The sequence below is a fragment of the Dermatophagoides farinae genome, chromosome 1 (genome assembly GCF_024713945.1).
Source record: "Dermatophagoides farinae isolate YC_2012a chromosome 1, ASM2471394v1, whole genome shotgun sequence".
Taxonomy (NCBI): Eukaryota; Metazoa; Arthropoda; class Arachnida; order Sarcoptiformes; family Pyroglyphidae; genus Dermatophagoides; species Dermatophagoides farinae.
In genome coordinates this window covers 2589729-2615646 of record NC_134677.1, presented here as the reverse complement: position 1 = coordinate 2615646, position 25918 = coordinate 2589729, and the positions used below count along the sequence as shown (strand labels likewise).

At 28.5% G+C, this 25918-nt stretch overlaps 1 protein-coding gene and 1 long non-coding RNA gene across 4 annotated transcripts; one reads left to right on the top strand and one right to left on the bottom strand.

Annotated features, from left to right (window-relative positions):
- The first annotated feature begins 2632 nt into the window (after positions 1 to 2632).
- Positions 2633 to 4704, top strand: LOC142598176 (uncharacterized). The gene is made up of 2 exons (XR_012832484.1): positions 2633 to 3035; positions 3096 to 4704. It is a non-coding gene; the product is annotated as an uncharacterized LOC142598176 (long non-coding RNA).
- A 2254-nt stretch (positions 4705 to 6958) lies between these two features.
- LOC124491974 (uncharacterized) lies at positions 6959 to 22885 on the bottom strand. 3 transcript variants are annotated; one of them, XM_075735456.1, is made up of 3 exons: positions 22337 to 22885; positions 19902 to 21276; positions 6959 to 11300 (listed from the first exon to the last, which is right to left on the bottom strand). In XM_075735456.1, exon 3 carries the CDS (start codon positions 11030 to 11032, stop codon positions 8930 to 8932), a length of 2103 nt encoding a protein of 700 aa, XP_075591571.1. In that variant the 5' UTR covers positions 11033 to 11300; positions 19902 to 21276; positions 22337 to 22885; the 3' UTR covers positions 6959 to 8929. The 3 variants fall into 3 exon arrangements, with proteins under 3 accessions (XP_075591571.1, XP_046910674.2, XP_046910673.2); XM_047054718.2 differs by lacking the exons at positions 19902 to 21276; positions 22337 to 22885 and adding an exon at positions 13020 to 14194; XM_047054717.2 differs by lacking the exons at positions 19902 to 21276; positions 22337 to 22885 and adding an exon at positions 11438 to 12224.
- Between the last annotated feature and the right edge of the window lie 3033 nt (positions 22886 to 25918).

The window sequence follows — 25918 nt, the reverse complement described above, 5'->3', positions numbered from 1 at the left end:
GGATATTTTTTTTTTTTTAATATTTTTAATGATAATAATGATGCTAATTGATAACACACACACACACACACACACATGCCAAAAAATGTTTACCATATTGGTGTGTGTGTGTGTGTGTGTTTTGTGCTAATAATAGTTTAGAAAAAAAAATAAAGTAATCTAAAATAATAGTAATGATGATGATATACAACCACTCTATAAACACATATATATATCCAAACAAAGTTGTTGTTGTTGTGTAAAAGGACAGAGCTTTTATTTATCATTTTGTTGTTGTTTCGGTGATTTATTGTTATTTGTGTTGTGTCGTTGTTGTTTTTGTTGTTGTTGTTGTTGTTGTTATTATTACACCTTCATCATCATCATCATCATTATAATTGTGACCAAAAACCTACAAATATAATGGATTCATTCTTTGATTCAATGCCATACTTGGATATAGATTGCCACACACACACACACACACACAGGACGAAATGGATTCTATTTTAAAACACACACACACATCAATTGATTTTCAATTCAATTTTTTTGAAAATTTCAAGAGAGAGAGAGAGAGAGAGAGTGATGGAGAAAGTAATTTTACTATTATCAAAATTTTTCTGGTTAGAAATAAGTGGGATTTAATAAAATTTTTTCTCTTTCTTTTTTTTAATTAAAAAATTTCATAATCAAAAACTGATGATCTTCATATATGTTTTCAAATGAGAAGCAAAAAAAAAATGTGAAGAAAAAACCCGATTTTCTTGATTGACTTTTTTTTTGAATTGCTGTTGTGGTTGTAGGTTGCTGTTCTTGTCAGTTATTGATATTGATGATGATGATGATCATCATCATCATGATGATCATTATCGTCATTCTCATCAAAATTATTTTGACCATGAAATTAGGCTTCGGGCCATGAAGCATTTCAACTATAGTGCAGTAAAAAAAAATTGACAGGGTTGAAAAAATATGAATTAAAGGATTGATCATTTTTTTTCATTTTCATTAAACATTTCATTGGACCATGGAATCAAAAAAAAAAAAAAAAAAAAAATAGATTACACCAGAACCACCCAGCCTCTATTGTGATTGTCATTTCTTTTCATTGCCACTGTGTTCATTCGTACAGATGATGATTCACTAATCGACAATTTTTTTTTCTCTTAACAACAACAACAACAACGACGACAACAACAACAAGGATCCAAATACAATCAAAGCAACAAAAATTATCTATACTTTTGTTAAAACCAATTTACACATTGAAAGATAGATCTTTACATCTCTAATAATAATGAGATGATGATGATGATGATGGCTACAACTATAAATAAGAGTGTCAATCATATGGTAACAAAAAAAAAGAAGAAGATGGTCATGGCCACCATTTTCACTAAAATCAAGAATGTATAATATTTGTTTTTGAGTTATTGTGTATGTATGTATTCAACACTTTCAATACTTAATCCAGGTGAAAAAAAATAAAAATAAAAAAAAATCTGTATGTGTTATTTTCCAGAATAGAAAAAAAATAAAAAGACGTTATTTTCTGATTATTTTTGTTATGTTAAACGAAACGATTCGAGATAAATAAATATCATAAAAAAAATAGAAAGATAAAAAATAATGGCTGCAATAATAATAATATTTTTGCTTATATAAACAACAAACACACACACACACATACACACACAGGTAAAGGTCGATTTTGATTCTCAAATATATTTCTACATTGGAGAAAGAGAAAAAAAACAAACTAAGATTGGGTTGTTGATGATAATAATGATGACAACAACAACAACAATAACAATAAAAAAAAATAATAATAATTTGGACCCTGATGATCATATGATTTTCTCTATTTGATGTTTTTTTCCCTTTTAAACCAAATTTTTTTTTCTTTGATTTGATTTGATTACAATCATCATCATCATCATCATCATCAATGGTGAATTCGACATAGATACACTGACGACAATCATTAATGTAATGTCAGTCAGTGAGTCAGTGAGTCAGCAGGCTTCTTTATTCATTCATTTACTCTTTCTCTTTCTCCTTCTCTCGGCGACTTGGTCACCAAATCATCATATCGACTGACATAATAACGATGATGATGATAAAGGTAGAAATAAGAAAAGCGAACAAGAAAAACAGAGATATATTCATGATGTGAATATGAATGTGAAATGTATGAGATCAGAAGAAGAAATAAAAACGAAACCAAATAAGAATAGAATTCAAACAGGTTTGCACCAAGGATCATCATCATCATCAGCAACAGGTGAAAAGTAAAAATAAAATCAGTGAAAAAAAATGAAGAATAATGAGAAGACACAAGTGTGTGCAAGTACATACCCGACAGACAACCATTTTAGTATTTCTTTTTTTTCTTTGAAGATGGAGGAGAAAAAAAATAAAACCTGAAAAAAGGTTCGCCTTTTTTTCCAACCTGAAATTAGCAAACCAACCAACCAACAATAACGATTGAAAACAGAAAAACAAATCAAGCATTACATACATTGAAGATGGATGGAAAATGAATGGCTCCTACCTACCTTTTTTGGTGAAATGATTCAGGTTTTCTTCTGTTCATCATCATCATCATCATGATGGCCAATGTTTGCCTTGTTCGATGATGATCTCTTTTCATACTTGACTGGTAAAGTGTATATAAATATCTTTTCTCTCTCTCTCTCTCCTTTTCTCTCTGTATTCATCACGTAATAGTGAAATCGTGAAAGTGAATTTCTAACATCACGATCAAATAATAATAATAACGAATACAAAGATGACTACCACCTCCACCTTCGGTGTGTATTTGTGTGTCCTCGAAAAACTGGATATTTTTCATTTCTTCCACGATCCAGATGCACTAAAATATCAAATGATTATGATGATGTAAATTAAAAAAAAAGAAAGGGAAAAAACATGAAACCGATTTATAAATACTAGAAAAATTCAAGATTGAACAACAACTTGATTCGATGAAATTAATTAATTCCTTAGTTTTCATTTGGATATTGGAATATATCATTGATGTATTTTAAATGGTAATTAATGAGCTCATATGAATCGATTATATTGGTGTTTTTTTGTGTTTTGTTTTTAAGGTTCGTATCGGTAACATAATCGAATTCCATTGATTTGATAACCTTGATTATTGTCTATTCCAATCAATTAATAAAAGTTAAGTAAAGGAAAAGAAAGTGAATTTTGTACATTGCCAATGATGATGAATCATTCAAATGATGACCGGCATATATCGATTATATATAAAAATAGAGTCATCTTTCTCCAAGGACATCTTGTATATTGGCAAATATCTCAAATGTAAATATTTAAATTTTTAAACGAACCAAAAATGTCCGTTTATGACAAAAAAAAAATTATCCCTCATTTTCCTTTGAAATAAATGAAAAAAAAGAAAATTTTTAATAGATTGTGTTGATGAAAAAATAAAACTTTTAGCAAAAAAATAAAAAAAAGATTCGGTAATGATCAACGTCATCAAACAAACATCAATTACGATTATCATTGTTGAATAATGTAAAAAAGCCGAATAATGTGATTAATTTTTTTAGTTATTTCTTCAATTATCACACTCATTCATTATGGGTAAAGGTAATGTTTTTTTTTCCTTTTTCATTTAATCTTTTAGTATTTTTTCAATTTCAATTGGTATTCAGGTACTTTTTATTTCATTTGCCATTTTTTTTATTCAATTTCATTTCATGCCATTCATTCATTCATTCATTCTTAATTTTATCTTTTTTTGAAATGAAATTCTGATTGATATTCCAGTCGATAATTTTGATGTTAGCAATGGATGATGATGAATAAGCTTATTTTCTTTCACCAAAGAACGATGACGTCTAATATAATGATAATGATTGGTTGATGGCTGTGGCTAGTGACCAATACTTATCATATGCGCATATTATATTTTGATTTTCAGCTGTTTGTAATTTTTTTTTCCATAGAAAAAAAAGTTATCATTTTATGTTGACATAAATTGAATGAGTTAATTAGTGTTTTTTTTCCTATTTTTTTTCAATAAAAATAATGACCAAATTTTTTTTCCTTTCCACTATCATAAATGACACGATGCGGATACAGCTGCTGCTGCTGCTGCTGCTGTGTGTTCGTTCACGCGGATACACTGTTTCACGCATACACATTGTTATGATGACATAAAAATCCAAATGTACAAGGTCAATGATAGAGATTCAATTCCGTTTAAATTCAATTCGCAATTTTTTTTTCTATGAAACAAACAGAAACAATCAACCAAACAACCAAACAAAAATATCAGAAAAAAAAGGTTCAATGAGATAGCCAGAAAAACAAAATTGTCGGTAATTGTTCCAATGTGTATATATGAATAAACATCAACAACAACAACAACAACAACAACAACAACAACGACAACAACATGAAAATCATCATCATTATTATAAATGAAACGTAACGTATGCAATGTCCATATATAATTCACATTTACAACCACAAAAAAAAACACATATCCTGTGATGATCGATTCATCATTTTCGATATTTTACATACTGACTCGTTGACTGATTCACTTAGTGAAACACTTTGAATACTGTATACACATACACATACACACACACATACACACAATATATATGGTTTCAAAAACAACTATACCACACACACACATATGTTTCCTTTTTCATTTTAATAAAAAAAAATGTTTTTTGTTATTATTGTTGTCCTCAATTTGTCAATACGATGATCGTATTTATTATTTAGGTTTCATTCATATATGTGTGTAGTTATTATTATTGTTATTATTATTATGATTGATGTTTGTCCTGAAATGAATTTTGACTGATTTTTAGTTTTATGGACATTAAAATTATATATTGGTAGGCAATAGCTGCAGTAGCAGCAAAAGCAAAAATTTTTTTTTCTGCTGACTAAATCTACATAGTAGTTCCGGTGAAATTGATTCCGTTTCAATTGTTTTTCTTCTACCCATTTCCATCATCATCATCATCGTCATCATCGTCGTGGCATTTAGCTAATGAAATGGGCAGCAAAAAAAAAATGATGAAAAAATTAATGATTATAAACATATCATCAATTCAATCATTTGAATTTTTTATATTAATTTTCAATTATTATCATTCAATTTTATTTTTCAATAATAATTCAATTCGAAAAAAAAATAAATTTATCAAATCAACAAGTAATCACATTATCACAATGTGTGTATGGTTCTATGTTTCTATGATTGGGCAAAGATCAATAATACACACACGTACACAACAACAACAACAACAACAACAGCAACAATAAAAACAAAACAAAACAAAAAAATACGGTTGACAACAAAAACAAGGAAATCTTTTTCATCAATTTTTTTTCCAATCATATTATATGATATTTATCTTAACCATATTTAGCTGGTTTTATGTTTTATGATGGATTATGTTTTTTCCTTTTTCGCTCTCTCTCATTTTTCTGGCATAATTTTGTTGTTTTTTTCTGTATATTATAAACACACACACACACACAAAACACATATATTTATTGTCAAAATTAATATCTTCTCATTGGAAACCAGAGACAAACTAGACAAAAAAAAATACCATATACCAGTAAAGCCATATAACGGTAGTGAATAATAATAATAATATTTTACCATTACACAACAACTGTATAATCAAACTTGTAGTTGACACATGTTGGAATCAGATTCGAATTGAATTAAAATTTTTCATTTTTTTTCCACTATTTTAGTAGTATCTAAATGGTTTTTAAAAAAAAATGATTTTCATCCCACCTTCAATGTTTATTTATATATAAACCATATCTATAATTTTTTTTTCTCTTGTTTAATTTGGCTATCGATTAAATGTTAATGATCAACCAAGATGCAAAAAAAAACCGATTCGATCAATCATCGATCATTGGTTATCCAGAAATATATTTGATTAAGGTTTTTTCTTTTATCTTTTTTTTTGTTTTTTGTTCTCATTATCGTCATCATTATATATATAACGAGGCCAGAAACCGATTTAACCGTCCATTTTGGATTTATTAGCGGAAAAAAATACATATATATTGAGTTTAAATTAATTCAATTCTTTGAATTGAAAAAAAAATTCCATACTTTGGATGTGATCATGTGGTTTCTTTTCTTCTTCTTCTTCTTCTTCTTTACCACATTCATACCAGATATTTTTATCCAAAAAAAAAAATCAAAAATCAAAAAGAAAATTTATCTGAAACAAGATGAAAAAATTCAACTCTCAATCTTTCTAACTCGGATATGGATTGAACGAAAATTATACAACAACAAAAAAAAAAAGAATTCATCAATTGAAATATGAAAGAAGCAGAGAAAAAAATACACCATTTTATTTTCAATCATCCGAAAATAGAAGTGAAGAAAAAAAAAATTTCAACCATAAATATAAAAAGAAAATAAAACAAGTTGATCCTGGTCTTGTGATGTGTGTGTGTGTGTGGATGGGGGCGATGCAGCAAACTTTGATGAGGGGATTTAAAAATAGATCAATAGACCAAATTCAAAGCATATGGAGAGAGAGAGATCAAATTCGAAGTCGACCAATTGACAATGAAGATGATGTCATGTCAGACACTTTAAAATATTAGCAAACGAATGATAATTAGGATCCATCAATTAGCATTATCAATTTTTTTTCGGTGAATTATTATTATCAGCATCAGCTTTGATTGATTGATTGATGATTTATGACACACACATTCACACACACACACAGATTGAGATAATTTTTTACACTTTTTTTTTGTTTCATAATCATTTTCAGTTTTTTTTTTGAATTGAAAATATTTCGGATTCCGTCGTTGTAACCACCCAAATAAATTACAATTTGATTTGATGGAGAGAATGGTTGATTTTTTTTTTTTTTTTTTTTTTGGTTACATAACCAAATTTAGAAAACAAGATAAAGACAGTGGGTTTTTTTATATTAAAAAATTTAATTGTTTCATGAAATAATCAATAATAATCAATAATAATAATAATAATAATAATCATTCAATGAATTAATCAATCAATCAAAAAAAAAATCAAATCATTAATCAATCAATAAAGTTAATCTCAATACACACATACATACACATTGAGAGTGAAAGAGAGAATGTTTAACAAAAAAAAAAGTTCAAGTTTTTTCCATCATCATCTTCAAGTAAAAATAATGTGTGATTATATATATATATAAAAAAAAGAAAATCATCCAAAAAAAAAACAAACAAAAAGAAATTCTTTTTTTTCATTGACTTTTAATGCGATCACTGTGTCATGTTGATGATGATGATGATGAGCCAGATGATATTATTCTGTATGCGTTTTTTTTTGTTCATCGTGTGTGTGTGTGTGTGAATCAATATTACAAATTTAAAAATGTGTAGTGTTTATTTTTGTTCATAAATTTTTTTTTCACATAATCAGTGTATCAATAACATTTGTAGGTGTGTTTGTTTGGTAATAAATTCTTTTCGTTTGTTTTTTTTTTTTTTTTTGTTCAATTGATAATAATATAAATATATATTGTGAGTGTTTAATGGGCCATCGGTGTGTGTGTGTGTGTGTGTGTGTGGATATTTGCATCATTTTTTGTTATATTATATAAATAAGATTTCGTGTGTGTGTGAATTTATAAATTAAAATGAGAGAGAAAAAAAATGTGATAATAATAAATGTGTGTAATGGATTAATATTATGTGTGTGTATGGGTGTGTGATGGGTGTGAAAATGATAAAGCAAGAACAAAAAAAAGAAAAGAAAAACAAATTGAGACACAGAAAAAAGAAAGTTGAGAGATTCCAAATTAAAAAAAAAGAGATTTATCATCAATTCACAGAATGAAAAGAAATTTTAAATTTTTTTTTGCTCTGAAAAAATTCCGTTTCACCAAAAATCATCAATGTGAATGAATTGAAAATGTAGAAATTGATGAAAATCAAGATCACCTATGGTAATTTGTGTATATAATAATAAGTAATGCGTCAATTAATCCGATCGATCAAAATCAATCAATCACAACAAGCAAATCTCCAAACGATTGATAACAAACAAGCATACACACACACACACACACATCGAACATCAATAACAAACAAATGATAACACTGATATTTTAGTAAGAAAAAATAGCCAGAATGGAAACAAGAAAAAAAATATATATGATTATATCGGAAATAATCAAGGCAAATATTTTTTTTTCAATGGAAAAAAAAGAGAGCGGAGAATAGAAATGAATCAAGAATTTGATTCGATAATAATAAATACGAAAGAGTCTGAGAAAGAGAAAAAAAATTACAAATTCGTGATATATGAATTACACATGTATAAATTCAGGATTGAGAAAGGAAAAAAAAGAAGTTTTTCATTTTCATTCCTTATCGATGAGATTTTTCACACACACACATACACACACAACTACGTGTTTTTTTTTCGTTGACAAAGGAAAAAACAACAATTCATCAGTCATTAATCGAAATATTTCCTTTTTTTCAATGATGATCGATGATTGAATAATATATAATGGATGGATGATAGATAGAACAAACCACACACACACACACATTACTTTGGACCCCAAGGATTGGTGTGTATCCGTTGTATGACACAATGGATTGGATGATTGTGTCAGCAGAAGAAAAATGATAATGATGATGATGAATGATTTTTCATTTCCAAATAATAATAATAATAATGATTATGAATGAGAAAAAGATGGCCAGGTAATCGACCATTGTAGAAAAAAATTATGTAATGAAAAATTACCAATGACGTTATTTTATATCGAGATATTTTGATGATAATTGAAATTCTTTCAAGATGATGATACTTTGGTGTTAGAGAGAATCGTTTTGTTTTTGTTTTATCAATGTATTCGTTCCAATTATATAATTATGTGAATGGTAATTATAATTGGCCAATATTACTATTAGTGGCAGATACAATCTTGGTGAAAGTCGGTAAACGAGGAATGTTAGTCGAACCACAACCACCACCATTGCCACAGATGACGTCCGAAGTTTGATGTTGTTGTTGATGATGATTATTTAATGTAATCGATGATTGTTGTGTTGATGTACCAGTTAAACCATTCGTAAAGAATGTAAATTTGTCAAATGAACCATGGCCATTATTATAACCACTGCTATTTGGTGGTGATGAATTCAATGATGAAGATGATGATGACATTGTAGACATTGAAGATGTTGTCGAAAATGAACTCGATATGGGACTGAAATCGATTGACGTCATCAATGATGATGCTAGTGGTGGTGGTGGTGGTGGTAGTTGTGGTTGCTGTTTTTGCGGTGGTTGTGATGATAATAAGGGTGGTGGTAGATGTTCCCCCAATTTTAAGGCTTCAATTTCCGAAGCAACACTATCGACAGGAGATTCGGGTGATGATGGATAGATTAACATATGATGTTGTTGTTGTTGTTGTTGTTGCTGTGGGCATCCAATCGGAATCGATGATTTTTGATAGCAATGTTCATTAATATGATCATTAAATGATGCCATTCCAATCATTTCATCAAATGAAACTAATGGCTGATCAAATGATGTTGGACTTGATCCACAAGAACCGGAACCAAACAATTGTGAAATGACACTATTCGTTGTTTGATCAATGGCAATATTATTGTTGATAGTACGATTAACAATTGGTTCAGGTGAAGAGAAATTTGAATTACATCCATTATGATCATTATTATTAGTACCAATTAATATTGATGATGTTTTCTGATGGCTACCGTTTCCATTTACAAAATTTAAATTGGCATTAGCATTGGTGGTCACATTTTGTTGCTGTTGATGGTGGTGGTTATTATTGTTTGGATTAAAAGCTTCGAAAGCACTATCTGGTGAAAATGAGAATGTTTTTGAGCTAATCGTTGAATAATTGTTGTTGTTCGATGAAGACATTCTTGAGTTTGAATGCATTCCATGCATTGAATTCAATGCAAATGCAGTTTCTTCACTGAAAAAACTATTCAATGATGTTGGGCTACCACTTTGGCTACTTGGTGATGATATTTCTCCAGATGATCCAAGGCTATAGCTACCCAATGATAATGCTTTTGGTCTTACAAGATTTGCATTTGTATTATTCGAACCGAATGGTGGTAATTGATTCGAAATCAATGAAAGGCCAATACTTGGTCCACTTGACTGTGATTGAACCAATTGATGATGATTGGCAATCATATTTCCAATCGGTAATGGATCAAACAAACGTGAATTCGAACCAATAGACGATGGTATCTGTGTTAAACTTTTCTTTGATTCATCACTATTATGAATGAAATGACATCTTGGACCATATGGACAGAATCCAGTTGAATGAAAACTTTTACAATTTTCTGTCTTAAATTTTGGATGTCTTGTAATCGTACGTAATTCTTCATCACCATGTGCAAATTGACATTTATCACCATATTTGCAATGACCAACTTCAGCAAAACTTCGACATAATTCGGTTTTATAACGTGATGATGTTTGCTGTTGTTGTTGTTGTTGTTGTTGCTGCTGTTGCTGTTGCGATGATGATGAAATATTTTGTTGTTTTTGTTTTTCAGCTGGTTCACTATAACTTCGATCCAATTTTTTATGTGGATCAGATGAAGATTTATGATTATGATTTTGATGATTATGTCCTGATCCATTATTATTAATCGTATTTTTCGTATAATGATTGGTTATCGATGTTGCTGTTGATGATGGTATAGATTGAGTATTCACATTTTTGGAAGATGATAATGATGATGATGTTGATATCATATTATTATTACGACCAGCCAAATTATTATTTATTGTTGAATGATTATGATGTTGATGTTGGTGATGATTATGGTGATTATTTGTCGTTATTGTTGATTGTGTTGTAGCAGTTGCAGTTGAACTGTTGCTACTGCTAACCGAACGACGAATTCCGCCGGACATTTTATTATTATTTAATTGTTGTTGATTATTATTATGATGATGATGATGATGATGAAAATAATCCACCATTCGTTGTTGCTGTTGCTGTCATACGTCCAGTTGATAATTTTTGTGTATTATTTGTTGTGTTTATTGTTTTACCAATATTGTTAATTGAATGCGATGGTTGTGAATGATGATGATGATGTTGTTGCTGCTGCTGCTGCTGTTGAACAATCGATACAATGTCACCAGCTGACAATGATGATGTTGGCATACCGATAATTTGTGAATTATTATTATTATTATTGGTAGTAGTTGTTGTTGTTGTATTAGTAATGGTCGAGCCACTTGAATTCTGTAAGGAAAAAAAATGAGAGAGAAAAAAAAACATTGATTTAATAATCATTATATTAATAATAAAAAAGTATATTGGAAAAACAAACAAACTGAAAAACTTTTATCATTATCATCATCAACATCAACATTATTTACCGCTACTGTGGCGAATTGTGAAAACAATTGTGAATTATGTATCAAACAAATCAATGTTGAATTGAGATAAGCTTGCATTTTGTTCATCGTTTATATTATATTTATATTTATTATTATATTTTGTCTTTCTTTTTTGCACATATAATAATAATATTAAACACACAGACACAGACACAGACGTCAAGGATGAGAATACAATTTTTCTGTCGAAAAATACTTTCGATCACGGATAGAATATATTGTATTGGGAAAAATAATTCTTGTTTTGAATCAAATTCTTCATTCGATTTTCATCATAGAGAATATAATTTTCAACAGGGTTGTCTCATATGAATGGAATTTTTTGTGCATTATCAATCAAAATCAATGATGATGATGAAATGCATATGAAACACTGAAAAAATGGATATAAATTGGTTGAATAATAATAATAATTCATATAAAACGGGACCAAAATCCAAACAGAGATCTGAAGATGGAATTATAAATGGAAATCACGTGAAACAAGAAGAAAATTTTCAAGTTCCAATTATTCAGAAAATAATTTTCATTTTATTTTATTTTTTTGAATTATAATACAAAAACAACACTTGAATATACACATTATAGTAAAAGAAAAAAACACATGGAATAAAAATGATTAAAAAACGCTTATATTTATACTTCTCAAACGATCATCATCATCATCATCATCGTCGAGATGTTGATGAACAACCACTGCATATACATATACCATTGAATATTAGCAGACAAACAAAAAAAAAGTGCGTGGTACATTTGCCTGTATGACTGGTTGATTCGTTGGTTGGTTTTTATTTGTATGGTGTGCGTGTATCTTTTTTTTTTTTTTTTTTTTTTTTTTTTTTTTTTTTTTTTTGATATATGTTGGTAGGCGACGATGCAAGTCAAACACACACACACACACACACACACACATACACCAAAAGAAAAACAGACAGCTAAAGAAAAAAAATGCAGACGGCAAAACTAAAGCTAAACAAAAACAGAATGGTGATGATGATGATAACTACCAGCAAAACAAAACAAAACAAAACAAAAAAAAATCTACACAACTTTTTTACGATGATTTTGGTTTTTGCACCAAAAAAAAAAAAAAAAAACTAGAAAAATACTACCATCAAACACCAGTGTGTATATATTAAATAAATTGAAAAGATAAACAAAAAAAAAAAAAAAAAAAAGAAAAAAATTTGATGATGAAATGAATATCTACCAACAAAAACAACGACAACGACAACAACAACACCGAAAAAAATGAAAGAAAAAAAAACGACAAAGAAAACTTTTTGTGACGACAGAATAATAAATCGATGATGAAATTCGTTTTGTTTAGTTTTTTTTTCATCATTATCATTTGTCGATCGAGACATGAATACACACACACACACACACGCACACATACCAAAAAAAAACTCTGATCTGTAGATGGAAAGAGTTAAATTCATTTCTCTACCCTTTTCTACTCTGCATAAGCCCAGTCGATGATGAAATATCTGATTTGTATTGGCAGGTACTGCTATATGTTATGTTTTGCAAAGGTATGATGATGATGAAAACTTACCTTTAAGTTTAATTCAATTGTAATAATTGTTTAATTTAATTGACAAGATTCAATTATAATATTAGGATTCGAACCTCTCTCTACAAAAAAAAAATTTATCACTATAGACTAGGTACTATCATGATGATGATGATGATAGATTCTGATGATGAAAGACAAACAAACAAAAAAATGTCAATCGTTTTTTTTTCTCTTCTGAATATTCAATCAATTTTGTATATCTACATCATTGGTTGATTGCAAAAATCGAACTAGAAACGAAGAATTGTCGTTGTTGTTGTAAAAAAAAGAAAACACAAAAATAAAAATGTTGAATGTATATTTTGATTGAACGATTGATGAATAATAAATGCCGGCTGTGGCTGTTTTCGTATTGAATTTGGTCAGCTTTTTTTTTGGCTTCAAGCACTAAATGTGAAAACTAGTGGTGGCCAAATTCACTCTCATACAACACATGATATGATCAAAATTGGATCAACACACAGTCATATTATAAACTTCATTCGTCATCATCAAATGGAAAAAAAAGTGAGACAATGAGAGAGCGAGAATGAAAGAGAGAGAAAGAGAAGATGAAAATCAAAATTTGGAAAAAGTGACTGAATGAGAGAGACACATAGAGAAACATTACACACACATTAAACACATAAAAATAGCAAAATGATGGCATCGAATAGATTTTTTTTTATATATGATCATCGTCATTGATGACGATCATCATCATATATATGTTGATCTTGAACAGAAAAAAATGATTCATATTCCGTTCAAAATCAATCAAACATCGATAAACACAACAAAACAAAACAATGAAATTTTCTTCTTTTTTTTGGTTAATCAAATAATATTCATAAAAAAAAGTTCTTATTATAAATGTAGACCGATGTAATTGATGAAATGATGTCCAAAATAATTGAATACAACAACAAAAACACAATGTATGGTTTTTGTACAACTACAACAACAAACGAAGAAACGTATATTCGAAAGGAAAACACTAACTCAATGTGTGTATGGAAAACAACAAAAATAGAAATCAAGTCTTATCATCAATGTCCATGGATGGATGGATGGATGAATGGATGGATAGATGAATGGATAGATAGATAGATAGAACCATTGAATATTTCTTCAAAATGATGAGATGTCTCCAAATGATGAATCACATCTTAACTGGTGTTTTGGTTGGTTGATGTGTTTGTGTGTGTGTGAGTAGTCTCTATCTATTTTGCTACGCTATTCGTTCTCATTTTGATTCATTCATCTCTCTCTCATAGATTTTTTTTTCTCCTGAAACCCAACAATGAATTCACTCTTAAAAACCAACCAAATTACAGAGCGAGAGAAACCAAAAACGAAACGAAAAAAAAAACAAAACAAAAATTTTAAAAAGAGAAAACGAATCAGAATAAATAAACAAAATGAAAGCAAAAAAAAAGTAAAGAAAAGAGAATAGCCTCGATCAGGCCATTTGTATGACATCTCTACTACCACCACCACCACCACTACCAAATGAAAAAAAACTGGATTCAATTTAAATATAAAATTTTTGATTTAGATTTCATTTTAAAAAAATTCAAATTCAGTTCATTAACTGTATATGTGTGTGCGTATTATGTATGATGATGATATCACAAGAACTTGGTTTCTGTGTGTGTCATGATAAGAGATGAATTTGATAGACGAAATCTTACAAAGAGTACTTATACACACACACATATAATTGACTGAAATGAATATATTTCAAAGATGAAACGATCCAATTGAAAATAAAAATTGGTTTATTGGTATACCATCATCACCACGACATCTCAGCCCCATGTGTGTGTGTGTGTGTGTGTGTGTGAATGAAATGAAATAAGATGAAATGATGAGATGGCATAGTTTTTTCTTCCATCAATTTTTTTTTTTATTTTACAACTTAAAAAAATAGAATTCCTCACATCTATCACACATGACTTGCACACACACACACACACATATTTTTATCTCTCTATTCGCATTGGCTTTATATCAATTTTATGCTCGAATTTTTAGTTAATTAATAATAATAATAAACAACATGATGATGATGATTTGAACAACAACAATAAAATTCATGTGACAGCAACAAGTTGTTCATCATATTGTTATGTTTTGTGTATTCAAACAAACGAAAAAAAAACAAACAAGAAAAATTAACACGCTTAAGTTTTGCCTAGCTAACTTTTTCAAGGGATTTTTTTTTGTCGTTCATCATCATTATTATTTTTAGTGATACCCAAAAATAGATCAGGTTGTGCTAGAAAAAAAAATAAAACCTGTGTGTGTATGATGAACGAAATTCATTTTGGAGAGAATGATGATGATGATGATGAAGTTGAAAAAAAGATACCATGATGTTGTCGTTGTTTTTGTTGGTCGAATGAATCTAGCTCAACCTGTTCAACCTGTGTGTGTGTATGTTGGTGGTTACACTCTTGTTTTTCCTTTTCTCTCTCTCTCTCTCTTACTCATCATACAAACACCTGAAATGTAGACACGGGTTGGTTAGGTTAACTCAACTTTTAGTTCCATCAGTAACGACAACAACAACATTAAATAACTGGAAAGGTAACCTTATCATCATCACAAAGCAAAGAAAAAATCTAGAAGAAAAAAAAATTTCTGACTTAAAGAGGGTGAGAGTGCTCTTTCTCTTATTATCATCATGAATGGATAAAAAAAAGACTGTGTGTGAGAGAGAGAGAGAGAGAGAGAGAGTGTGTGTGTATGTGTATGTGTACCAGGTAACCAGACACACAGGTTGTCTTTATAGCCAAAACAATAACGGTCATCATCGACATCGATCAATCAACAAGAAAATGCAACAAGTGTGCAATAGCACAATTGTATATATGAATATGAATGAAAGTTTTGAATGAAAGCAACAGGTATCACACACACACACACATACACTATCTGATATAGACTGAATTATCTTCTGATAATAATAACAATAATAATGATAATATTGATATGCCATGCCTTTTTGTGCCTGGTGTTTTTTTTCTGTTTTTTTTTTGTTTTTCAATGATTCATTTTTCTAGAATATTTTTAAGAATAACTAGAAAAAAATACACGCAGCAGGTGAATAATAATAATTTTTTCTTCTTGTTTCAAACAATGAAATGAATTGAATTTTGGTTTAAAAAATGATTACACAGCCAGTTTAGAAATTCCATGTAAAATGATGATGATGATGGTTTTCAATCTCAGAATAAAAGAATAAAACAATCAAATACAAAGACAGGTGAGAGTTATAATGGTGAGAAAGAGAGAGAGAGAATAAGATCACAAAAATGATAGCCTTCAAAACATTAATTTCTTTTGTTTTTTCTCTCTTTCTCTCTCTCTCTCTCTCTCCTTATCTTATTGTTATTGTTTTGTTTTTCATCATTTTATAAATAACATCATGATGATCAATGCCGGTGGTACATGATATAAAGATGGGCAAAATTTTAGAAGAAAAAAAAATCAAATTGAAAATTTTTTTTTCTTCATGAAAAGAAATATTTCTGAAAAGTTTTCTCACTCAAATCGAATACAAATGAATTTGATCAATTGATCGATTAAAAATAAGTGACTATGATCATCACTATTTTACTTGCTCAAATTTTTTGGGTTGTAACCACAATATTTTTTTTTTCACAATGATTCACTTGTTCTATTTTGAAATAAAAAATTTTTTTTTTTGGTTAAATGAATTGAAAAAAAAGAAAGAAAGAGTTCATCCTCATCATCATCATCACATTTATATAACAAAAAACTTGTGTATGTGTGTGTATGTGTGTATGTGTTTTATTTTAAAAAGAAATAAAAAAAATTATAATTCAAGTAAAACAAGAAAAAACTAGTAGTAGCTTGTTTTGGATCGTTTTCTATTATTATCTACTATCATCATCACCATCATCATCATCATCAACAACGACAACACAGTCACACGAATGGCCTAATGACAGATCATTCAGTTTATAGAGATCAATTTAGTGAATAAAAAATAACTAGCAAACACTTGTATATACTGATAAATTTAATCACAGAAAAGAATGGAATCGTTAATATCTGATATCTGAAATCATTGTCAATTTTTCATCTTTAATAAATGAGATGATGATCAATGAAATAGTTTTTTTTTTTGAACGAAACAAGGGCGTTGTTTTACGTTGCCGGTATTTATATTCAGAAAAGAATTTAGATTATGTTGAAAAAAAACAGAGAAAAATCGGATTATGAAAAAAAAACGGAAAAAAATATCCTTGTATTCATTCTTGTATACAAACAATGGTGGGGATCATAAGAAAACTTGAAACTTGTTAGACTTGGATTAACAACATGAACATGGACATGGACATGGACACGTAAACAATAAAAACAACAACAACAAATGGAACTTGGCTGTTTTTTTTCTTGTTTGTGGTTATTTATTATCATTGCACAATAATAAATAACATTGATGATCAATATTACAATGTTGTTTCCTTTCGGAAACATTGACAATGTTTTTTTTTATTTTATTTTCATTTCACCTCATTTTTTTTCTCATTGACCATCACCATCATCATCATCGTCATCATGGCGGAACATTATTGATCTATGAATGAAAATGACGATGACTATGATGATGATGATGATGATGATGATGATGATGATGATGATGATGATGATGATGATGATGAACTTGAAACGAACAAAAACACGCGTGAAAAAAAAGTCAAAGTATTAAAAATTCAAGAAAATTTTTTTTTCAATTAAAAGCCATCAATATTTTAGTGTGAAAACGACAATAAATGAGGTAAATAAACGGATTCAGGGATTTTTTCTTTATCATTCATTCTACTAAATGTTTTTTTTTCTTTCTTTCTTTTCAGAAGGTCAATCTTTCTCTTTGTCTACATATGAATGATTGAATGAATGTGTCAATGCAAATGAATTATCCATGTAAAAAAAACATGGATCGATTGAAAAAAAAACCAATTTTCGATGTCAAAGTTTTCTTGAAGCAATGTAGATGAATGAAGAATGAACAAAAATAAAGTTATTGACTTCGGCGGATGTTTAGTAAAATGAAAATTTTTTAAAAAAAAACGTAGAAAATCCTCGAAACATGGTTTTTTTTGAAAAAAATACGATCATGACGATGGATGTTGCCTGAATTTATATTTGGATATTCATCTTAGATTATGATCATGATGATGATGATGATGATGATGAAAATTCACCAGAACTGAACCGAATCCAAATGGTAATCAACAGGAAAGATCTTTGTCATTTTGTTTTCATTTAATTTTATTTTGTGTTTGTTTCATTTTCTTTCAAGTTTCAAGTTTCTATATTTCGTATCAAAAATCTACCCACAAAATGGATGGTTTTTTTTCTGGAAAGAAAAAAAAAGAATGTCTAAAGATAGATTTTTGTTCAATTTTTAGATTATCATCTCTTGTTGAATAGTTCATCACAACCATCACCACTATCATCATCATGATCGAGGCTAAATATTCACCATCATCATCAACAGCTGATAAAGAGATGAAGATTGAAGCAAAAAAATAAAAAAAAATAAAAAAAACTCATTATAAATTTGATAGAAATATCTTGAAAAATATGTAAAATGAAAAATGACAAAAGAAAAGAAGAAGAAGAAGATGAAGAAAAAATAACCGAAAAAGCTTCCTTCGTTCCAGCTAAAATAAATTCAAATGAATGAAAAAAGAAAGAAATAAAAATACAAAGATTATATTCATCACCATCATCATCATCGTAAAACAATTCATAAAGATTGAAATAATTGATAATTTTCGGATAATGATGGTGATGATGATTCAACCAAGGATCAAGACAAATGAATGAATGATTAAAATGATTGATTCATAGCTTGATGAACTTAAATTTAATATATCTGCAAAAAAAATCGTTCCAGGAACCTTATACACGTTGATTTTCATCAATGCAATATAATTAGCAACAACAACAGCAACAACAACAACAACAACAACAATAATAATAATAATTATGATGATGATAATGATGGTGATAATGAATGACGCGTCGGCATCAAACAACCCGTTTCATTTCAAATAAAGATGAAGAAGAAAAAGAAAAAGAATTGTAAATCATAAATTTGGATTTTGTTGTTGAATTCAATCCAACAACTCTCTGTGTGTGTGTGTGTTCTGTTCGTGCCATTCGTTCCATTCGTGTGTGTGTGTGCGATTTTTTTTTCTTCTTCCCGATTGTTATTGTCGTCATTTAGTTTTTTTTTTCATTTTATTTTTTGTTTCTTTTCCTTTTTTTTTCTCGTTCATTCAATTCACAATTCAAGGTGAACCTTGAATTTTTAAATATGCTACAATAATAATAATAACAGCAGCAGCAACAACAACAACAACAACAACAACAGCAAGCACGACGATAAAATACACGTTTTCATTTTTGAGGCAAGAAACAAGAAATGAAACAAAAAAAAAAACATTTCAAATGTTTCAGACGCGGATATGAAGATGAAGAAACTAAAATAACATGGTGAAATTTTGTTCTTTTTTTATAATACACGTTTTCATTTTGAGACAAAATAACGTGTGAACACACACATAAACAAAATAGATAGGGAAGTGGATTCCATAAATAAAAAACAATTGAAAAAATTTGGTGACAAAAATGTTTGCAATAATCGAATGTCAATCATCATCATCATCATAATTAATAATTAAAAATGGACAATGAAATTTAAAATTTCTAAATGAATAAAAAATGTTTGTAATGTCGACCATATTTGGTCAGTCAGTCAATACAAACAAATTCTATGACACAATGATAATAGAATATATTTATATATATATAAAAAAATGAAAAAAAGAGACTCACCCGAAAACTAGCTAGCCCACGTTTATTATTGTTATTACTGGTTGATGATGGATGATGATTATGATGTTGTTGTTTCTGTTGTTGATGATTTTCGATACCAAAATCATAGATTGTCGACAATGACAATGCTGTAGTGGACATTTTTTGTTTCATCTGTTTCTCATTCCACTTTGTAATTGTAAATAATTAAATTCGTGCCTTTACAATTTGTCTGTTTTGTTGTTTGTATTTGAAAATTTAATCTCTTTCTTAATGATTAAATCTTTTGCTCTCAATCTTTGATATCTTTGATCTAAAAGTGGAAAATCAAAATTGTTTTGTAGATAAATATAGATTTGATGATTTTGTTTATAAAATAATGATCAGATTTTGATGATGATGATGATGATTGTCGTTGACAACAACAACATCATCATTATTGTTGTTGTGTTGATTGCAAATGATGATGATCAAATTTTTTTTTTTCTCATTTGGTTCGTCATTAATGAAAAATTAGATTTTGTTTATTATTTGTATTTGATTCACAAATAAAATAATGATAATTATGGTGAATGAAATGAAAAAGGAAATCGTAGTTTGAATGAAAAATCTTACATCTAATATTATGATGGATCAATCATCAGTCATTATGAAAGAACAAAAGTCTGTATAAATGATGATGATGGTGATATATATAAAAAAGGTTTGAATGAATGAAAACAAAATTTGGATCACAGTTTTCAGTGTTCAACGGTTGAGGCGATGGTTGTGTTTGTGTCCTGTGAAAAATAATTTAATTTAATTCTAATCATAATGATGATGATGATTTTATCAAAAAAAAAAAAAAAATAGTTGACCATTATAATATCGCAAAAAAACGGTGGTTTTGGTTTCAATTTTTGGATGAAATCGTTATCGTTATAAATAATTAATTATGGATGGATGGATTTGTATCTTTAAGAGATGATTGATTGATTCACCGGATGTAGTAAAATAAAAAATAAAATTAAAACTTGTCATGTGAATAACAATATAATGAATCTTTGACGAAAATTAAAAGTTGATAATCACAGTAAATGAATCGCTTGCGTATGATAATGGTGGTGGTAGTGGTGGTCACTTTTGGATCAATCAGTCAAGTTTCTTTGTTTCGTTCGTTCAAATATGGATGTGATCAGATTTAGATTCATACAAATTGAATGGTGATGATGATTTTTATATAAAAATTGTCTAGACGCATCATACATAAACAATTTTTTTTGCTGACGTTTTCAATGTTTCTGTTGTTTGCGGTTTATGTTGCATGTGTTTTTTGATGAAATTTTCTATCTTTTTTCCAAATGTAAATTGTTGATTTGTTTATGCCGGTAACGATCGATGAATGTCCTGAATCTATCTGTGATGATAATAATAATAATAATGAAAAAATCATTTAGGTTTCACCATCAAAACTTCTCTAAATTATGATTTCAATAATAATTTGTTTATAATAATAATCTCATCATCATTTTTTATCGTTAAACATCATTCAACAACAACAACAACAAAAGTTTATCATTCTAGACAAACAAACAAAAAAAAAAAAAATATGAAAATTTTTTTCATTCAATTGATTAAAGTCGAAAACCTCAAATTTTTTGTTCATCATTTAAATCATAATGAGATTAACCAAAATGATGCACAACAAAGACAAACGTTTAGGAAATTTTTTTTTTTTTGGTGTCACATAATTGATTAGGTTGTCATCGTATTTCGTCTTATATGGTGTTTCATATTGAATCAATCATCAATTGAATGATGATGCCATTTATGACTATATATTTCAAACAAAAAAAAAAAAAAAAATACGAGATATATGCGACAAAAAAAATATTTGAAAATTGTTTCAAAGTTCAATTGAATCAATATATATAAAATTCTCTTTATCAATGGAAAAAGAAGAAAAAAAAATCTAAATAGGAAATCAACGATAAAATATACACTACTACTGAACACAAGAAATAAATTCATTGGAAATTTTCAACTAAAAATAGACAGATTCATCAAGATTGCATATGTTTTTAATTAAAAACAATCAAAATTGTTATTATGGAATATATTCCAGGATTTTTTTTTAGGAAAATTTATTGCTTCTTCTTCACATTTTTTTTCATATTAATTAATTGAATTTTTTTTCCAACTTTTTCGACTATCTTTCACATTTGATCTATATGTGAAAGCGACCACAAAATGAAATGTATGGCAGTCGAAATCAAGTTTTTTTGTAAAGAAAAAAAAAGAAAAGAACCGGGTCAGTAGTGATGATGAACCAGTTCTTTACGAGAGAAGTAAACAAAAAAAAACAAAAAACAACAAAGATTAATAGCAACCGATTTCCAGGGAAAGTGACTAAGCGATAACCGAAAAAAAAAATCTGAAAGATTGATTTAATATTTATAGAAATTAAAAATACTTACCAATCAATTTCTGTTTTTTTTTCACTTCACTTGTTGATGTGGAATGATGGATGAATTTTTTGTTTTTTTTTTGTTCAAAAAATTGCATTAATTTAAATTTTTACAAACAAAAAAAAAATGTGGGATTTTTTTTCATTGTTATTGTCGCTGATAAGTAAATTATTTCAACTAATTGATTGGAAAAAAAACAAATTGTCAATGCATGTTTACCAACACTTGTTGATCGGATATCCCGGATATTTATTGAAAAAAAAAATGAAAAATAAATTTTTATTTGGTTTTTCTCCAATGATGATGAACAATGAACAATTATTTTAGAATTAAAGAATTGATGAAAAAAAAACAACAAAAATAAATGCGTTTTAAATGTCTAAAACAATGTGAAAAAAATGTTTATGAATTTGTTATCATCACCACTCCATATACACACACATCACAATTCTTCGAACTTGATGCAACGATGATGATTATTTAAATTCAATGGATCAAATACATGATGTTGGGTTTTTATATATGTCGTATAAGTGTCGGCACGAAACGATCATCTGCATCATCATCATCATCATGATCAATGATCATCGACATGTACAAATAACAATAACATCGAATAGAATCGTCATCATTCCACAATTATTATTGCTGCTAGTTTTTTTTAGTATTTTGAACAGACACACTTATATATACCACATACATATCAATGAGAATTTACTATCCATCATCATATTCAATACATTGTGATTGTGTGTGTGTGTGTATGTTTGATCCATAGAAAAATCAAACAAATGTTCAATTCATGAATTCATCTTGATGGTCCTACGTTCAAATGTTGAATACGAATCTGAAATAAAAAAAAAAAATACTGAGAATGAAGTGCGCCTATTCCATATTTCCATTCCTCTACCATTTTTCTCTTCGTTCTATTTCGATATATACAAAATGATTTTGGGACGATTCAAAATCATTATTTGTTGTTGTTGTTCTTGCCTGTTGCCACTGTTTTTTTTTTAATGTAGTGTTTATTTTGTGTAGTGGTGGTGGTGGTGGTTGTTGTTGTTGTTGTTGTTTGTCGTTTGTCATCAGTCGTGGTCATATGTTGAACAAAACACGATATAAAGATAGTATCCAATACAACTATCCAATAATAGCGACCATGGTTGTGTGTGTGTGTGTGTGTGTTGATGGTTGGGTTTCATGGATGGCTGAATTGAAATTATCATGCTTTTTTCTATTAAACCAAAAATAGTATTTGTGTTTCTGAATCGTTTCAATTTTTCTATATACCTCTCCCTCATTTTGATTGATTGAAAATAAAAAAAAATTTGTTGTTCTTGTTACTGTATATTCTAAATGTGTGATGATTTGATGGTTTTTCTTTCTGTATTTTTTTTTTTTTTGGTACACATTTAAATAATCGTGAAAAAAAACTAGCCAGTGTAATTCAGCCATAATGTAGGCTACCATATACTTCCAGCTGATGACAATATTTATGATTTTTTTTTTTTTTGGAAAAAGATTTTTAAATTTTTCTTTTCACACAAACACATACATACACACACACACACAAACAAAAGTCATCTGACCATCAAATATAAATCTTGATTTTTATTCACAAGTGAAAGTATTAAATCAGTAAAATGGAAGAAAACTATAAAAAAAAGGAAATTGGTAACCAAACAACAAGTTTATTGTTGAAACAAAATATTTTGTCAAAAATTGTTTTTGATAGGAAATACAAAACAAACAACAAAATTTCAACGACAAATATCTTTGTTGTTGTTGTTGTTGTTGTTGTTGTTGTTATTGTCCATTTCCTTTTCCTTGGAATTTGTCATTTTTTTAGAAAAAAACAAAAATCTTTAAATAAATAATATTCTAATTATGACATCAAAACTAAATATATATACGATTGACCATTGTACATGAATGATCGATTGATTGATTATTTGAAATTTAGATTGAATTGATTTTTTTGTTTGTTTGTTTGTTTTTATTATTATTATTTGGTCTTAATGTTATGGTTTTTTTCTTGGTGATGGCCATGGTGATGGCCAAAAAAACGAACAAAAAAAAACTTTAAAATCTTATTTCATTTTATTTTTTTTTTCTTTCTCGATCATCATCATCATCGAACACCATCACCGACAACGTTATTTACAGAAAAAAAAGATCGTAAAAAACTTCAGACAACAACAACAACAGAAAGGTCCAAAAGTCCAATGATGATGATGATGATGATGATAATGATAATGATGAGCCGAGGTGATGGTGATGTGTGCGTGTATAGAAATAAATATAAAAAAAAATTTAAACAAACTTTAAACGATTGCTGGTCATTTTTTCCTTCATAAACCTTGTGAAGTAAAAAAAGAAAAGAAAAATGAAAGAAAAATCCTAGAATATTGTAACGTGAAAGACCAATAGAAAAACAACAACAACAACCAAGACTTTTAACGATCAGTAACAGTCAGAAAAAAAAGTTCTTGAGAACTTGTTGAGTTTTTTCTTCTTCTTCTTCTTTCGGACATTTGTCCTTCATTCAAACAGCATTTGGTAAAGAAACCATCCATCCATCCATCCATCTATTGATTATCTTCAATCTTTAGTCTGATTTTTTTTCTTTCATTTGAAAATAAACGGACCCGGCCCAAGCAACTGTGTGTGTCTATTGAACATACAATATAATTTGTGGGAGAAGTGCAAAGTCGATTAACTGTGTGTGTATTTTTCGCAAAGGTCGAATGAGAATGAAGAAGGAAAATAAATTCGACCTACGAATATGATCATATATCGTTATTTAGTCAGTCAGTTTCTACTTTTCTCTCACGCAAATTCACACCCCCTTACCAAGGGAAAAATAACACCAATAACAACACTAAGACCTAACTAACACAGTGACCTATGACCAGATGATGATGATGATGATGATTATTTTTTTTTGTATTACCTGTTGTGTTCATGGCCAAAAGGAATATTCTCATTCATCAATAATAATAATAATAACAATAACAAATATATGACCAAATGTCTCGAAACTTAAACTTTTCGAACACGAATTTACTTTTCGAAAAAAAAAATCTTATTTTCCATGAAATGTTAACCTCATTCTAATAAATAATGTTAAGATCCTACATTAAATGCACTTATTCTTATGACCATCCATTAAATATGAAAATCATATCATCGAATATATCAAACTTTTATGGAAAGTAACACACACACAGACACACAATCAAACATGCCACACGATTCACGATTATCATACGGGTCAAATTCCAAAAAAAAACAAACAAGAAAATCAATCGAAAAAAAAATCAACAGAATAAATAAATAAACTAGAAATCGAAAATGGAAAATGTCCATGGCAACAACATCCACACAGACATGATATAACAGAAAATCCTGGTAAGACTTCCTTTGTTTTTTTTTTGTTCATATCACATATCTATCTATTTAATTCGTATGTTTGTTTGTTATTTTTTTCAAATTAATTTCGATTTCCTGAATCTAGCAAAAAAAACGTTTTGATTACGAATCAATAATGATGACTAATAATTAACGGATTCGATTTTTTTTTTTGATTTC

Coding starts and splice junctions, on each gene's coding strand:
- LOC124491974 (XM_075735456.1), bottom strand. CDS start 11,032: ATGGTGGATTATTTTCATCATCATCATCATCATCATAATAATAATCAA.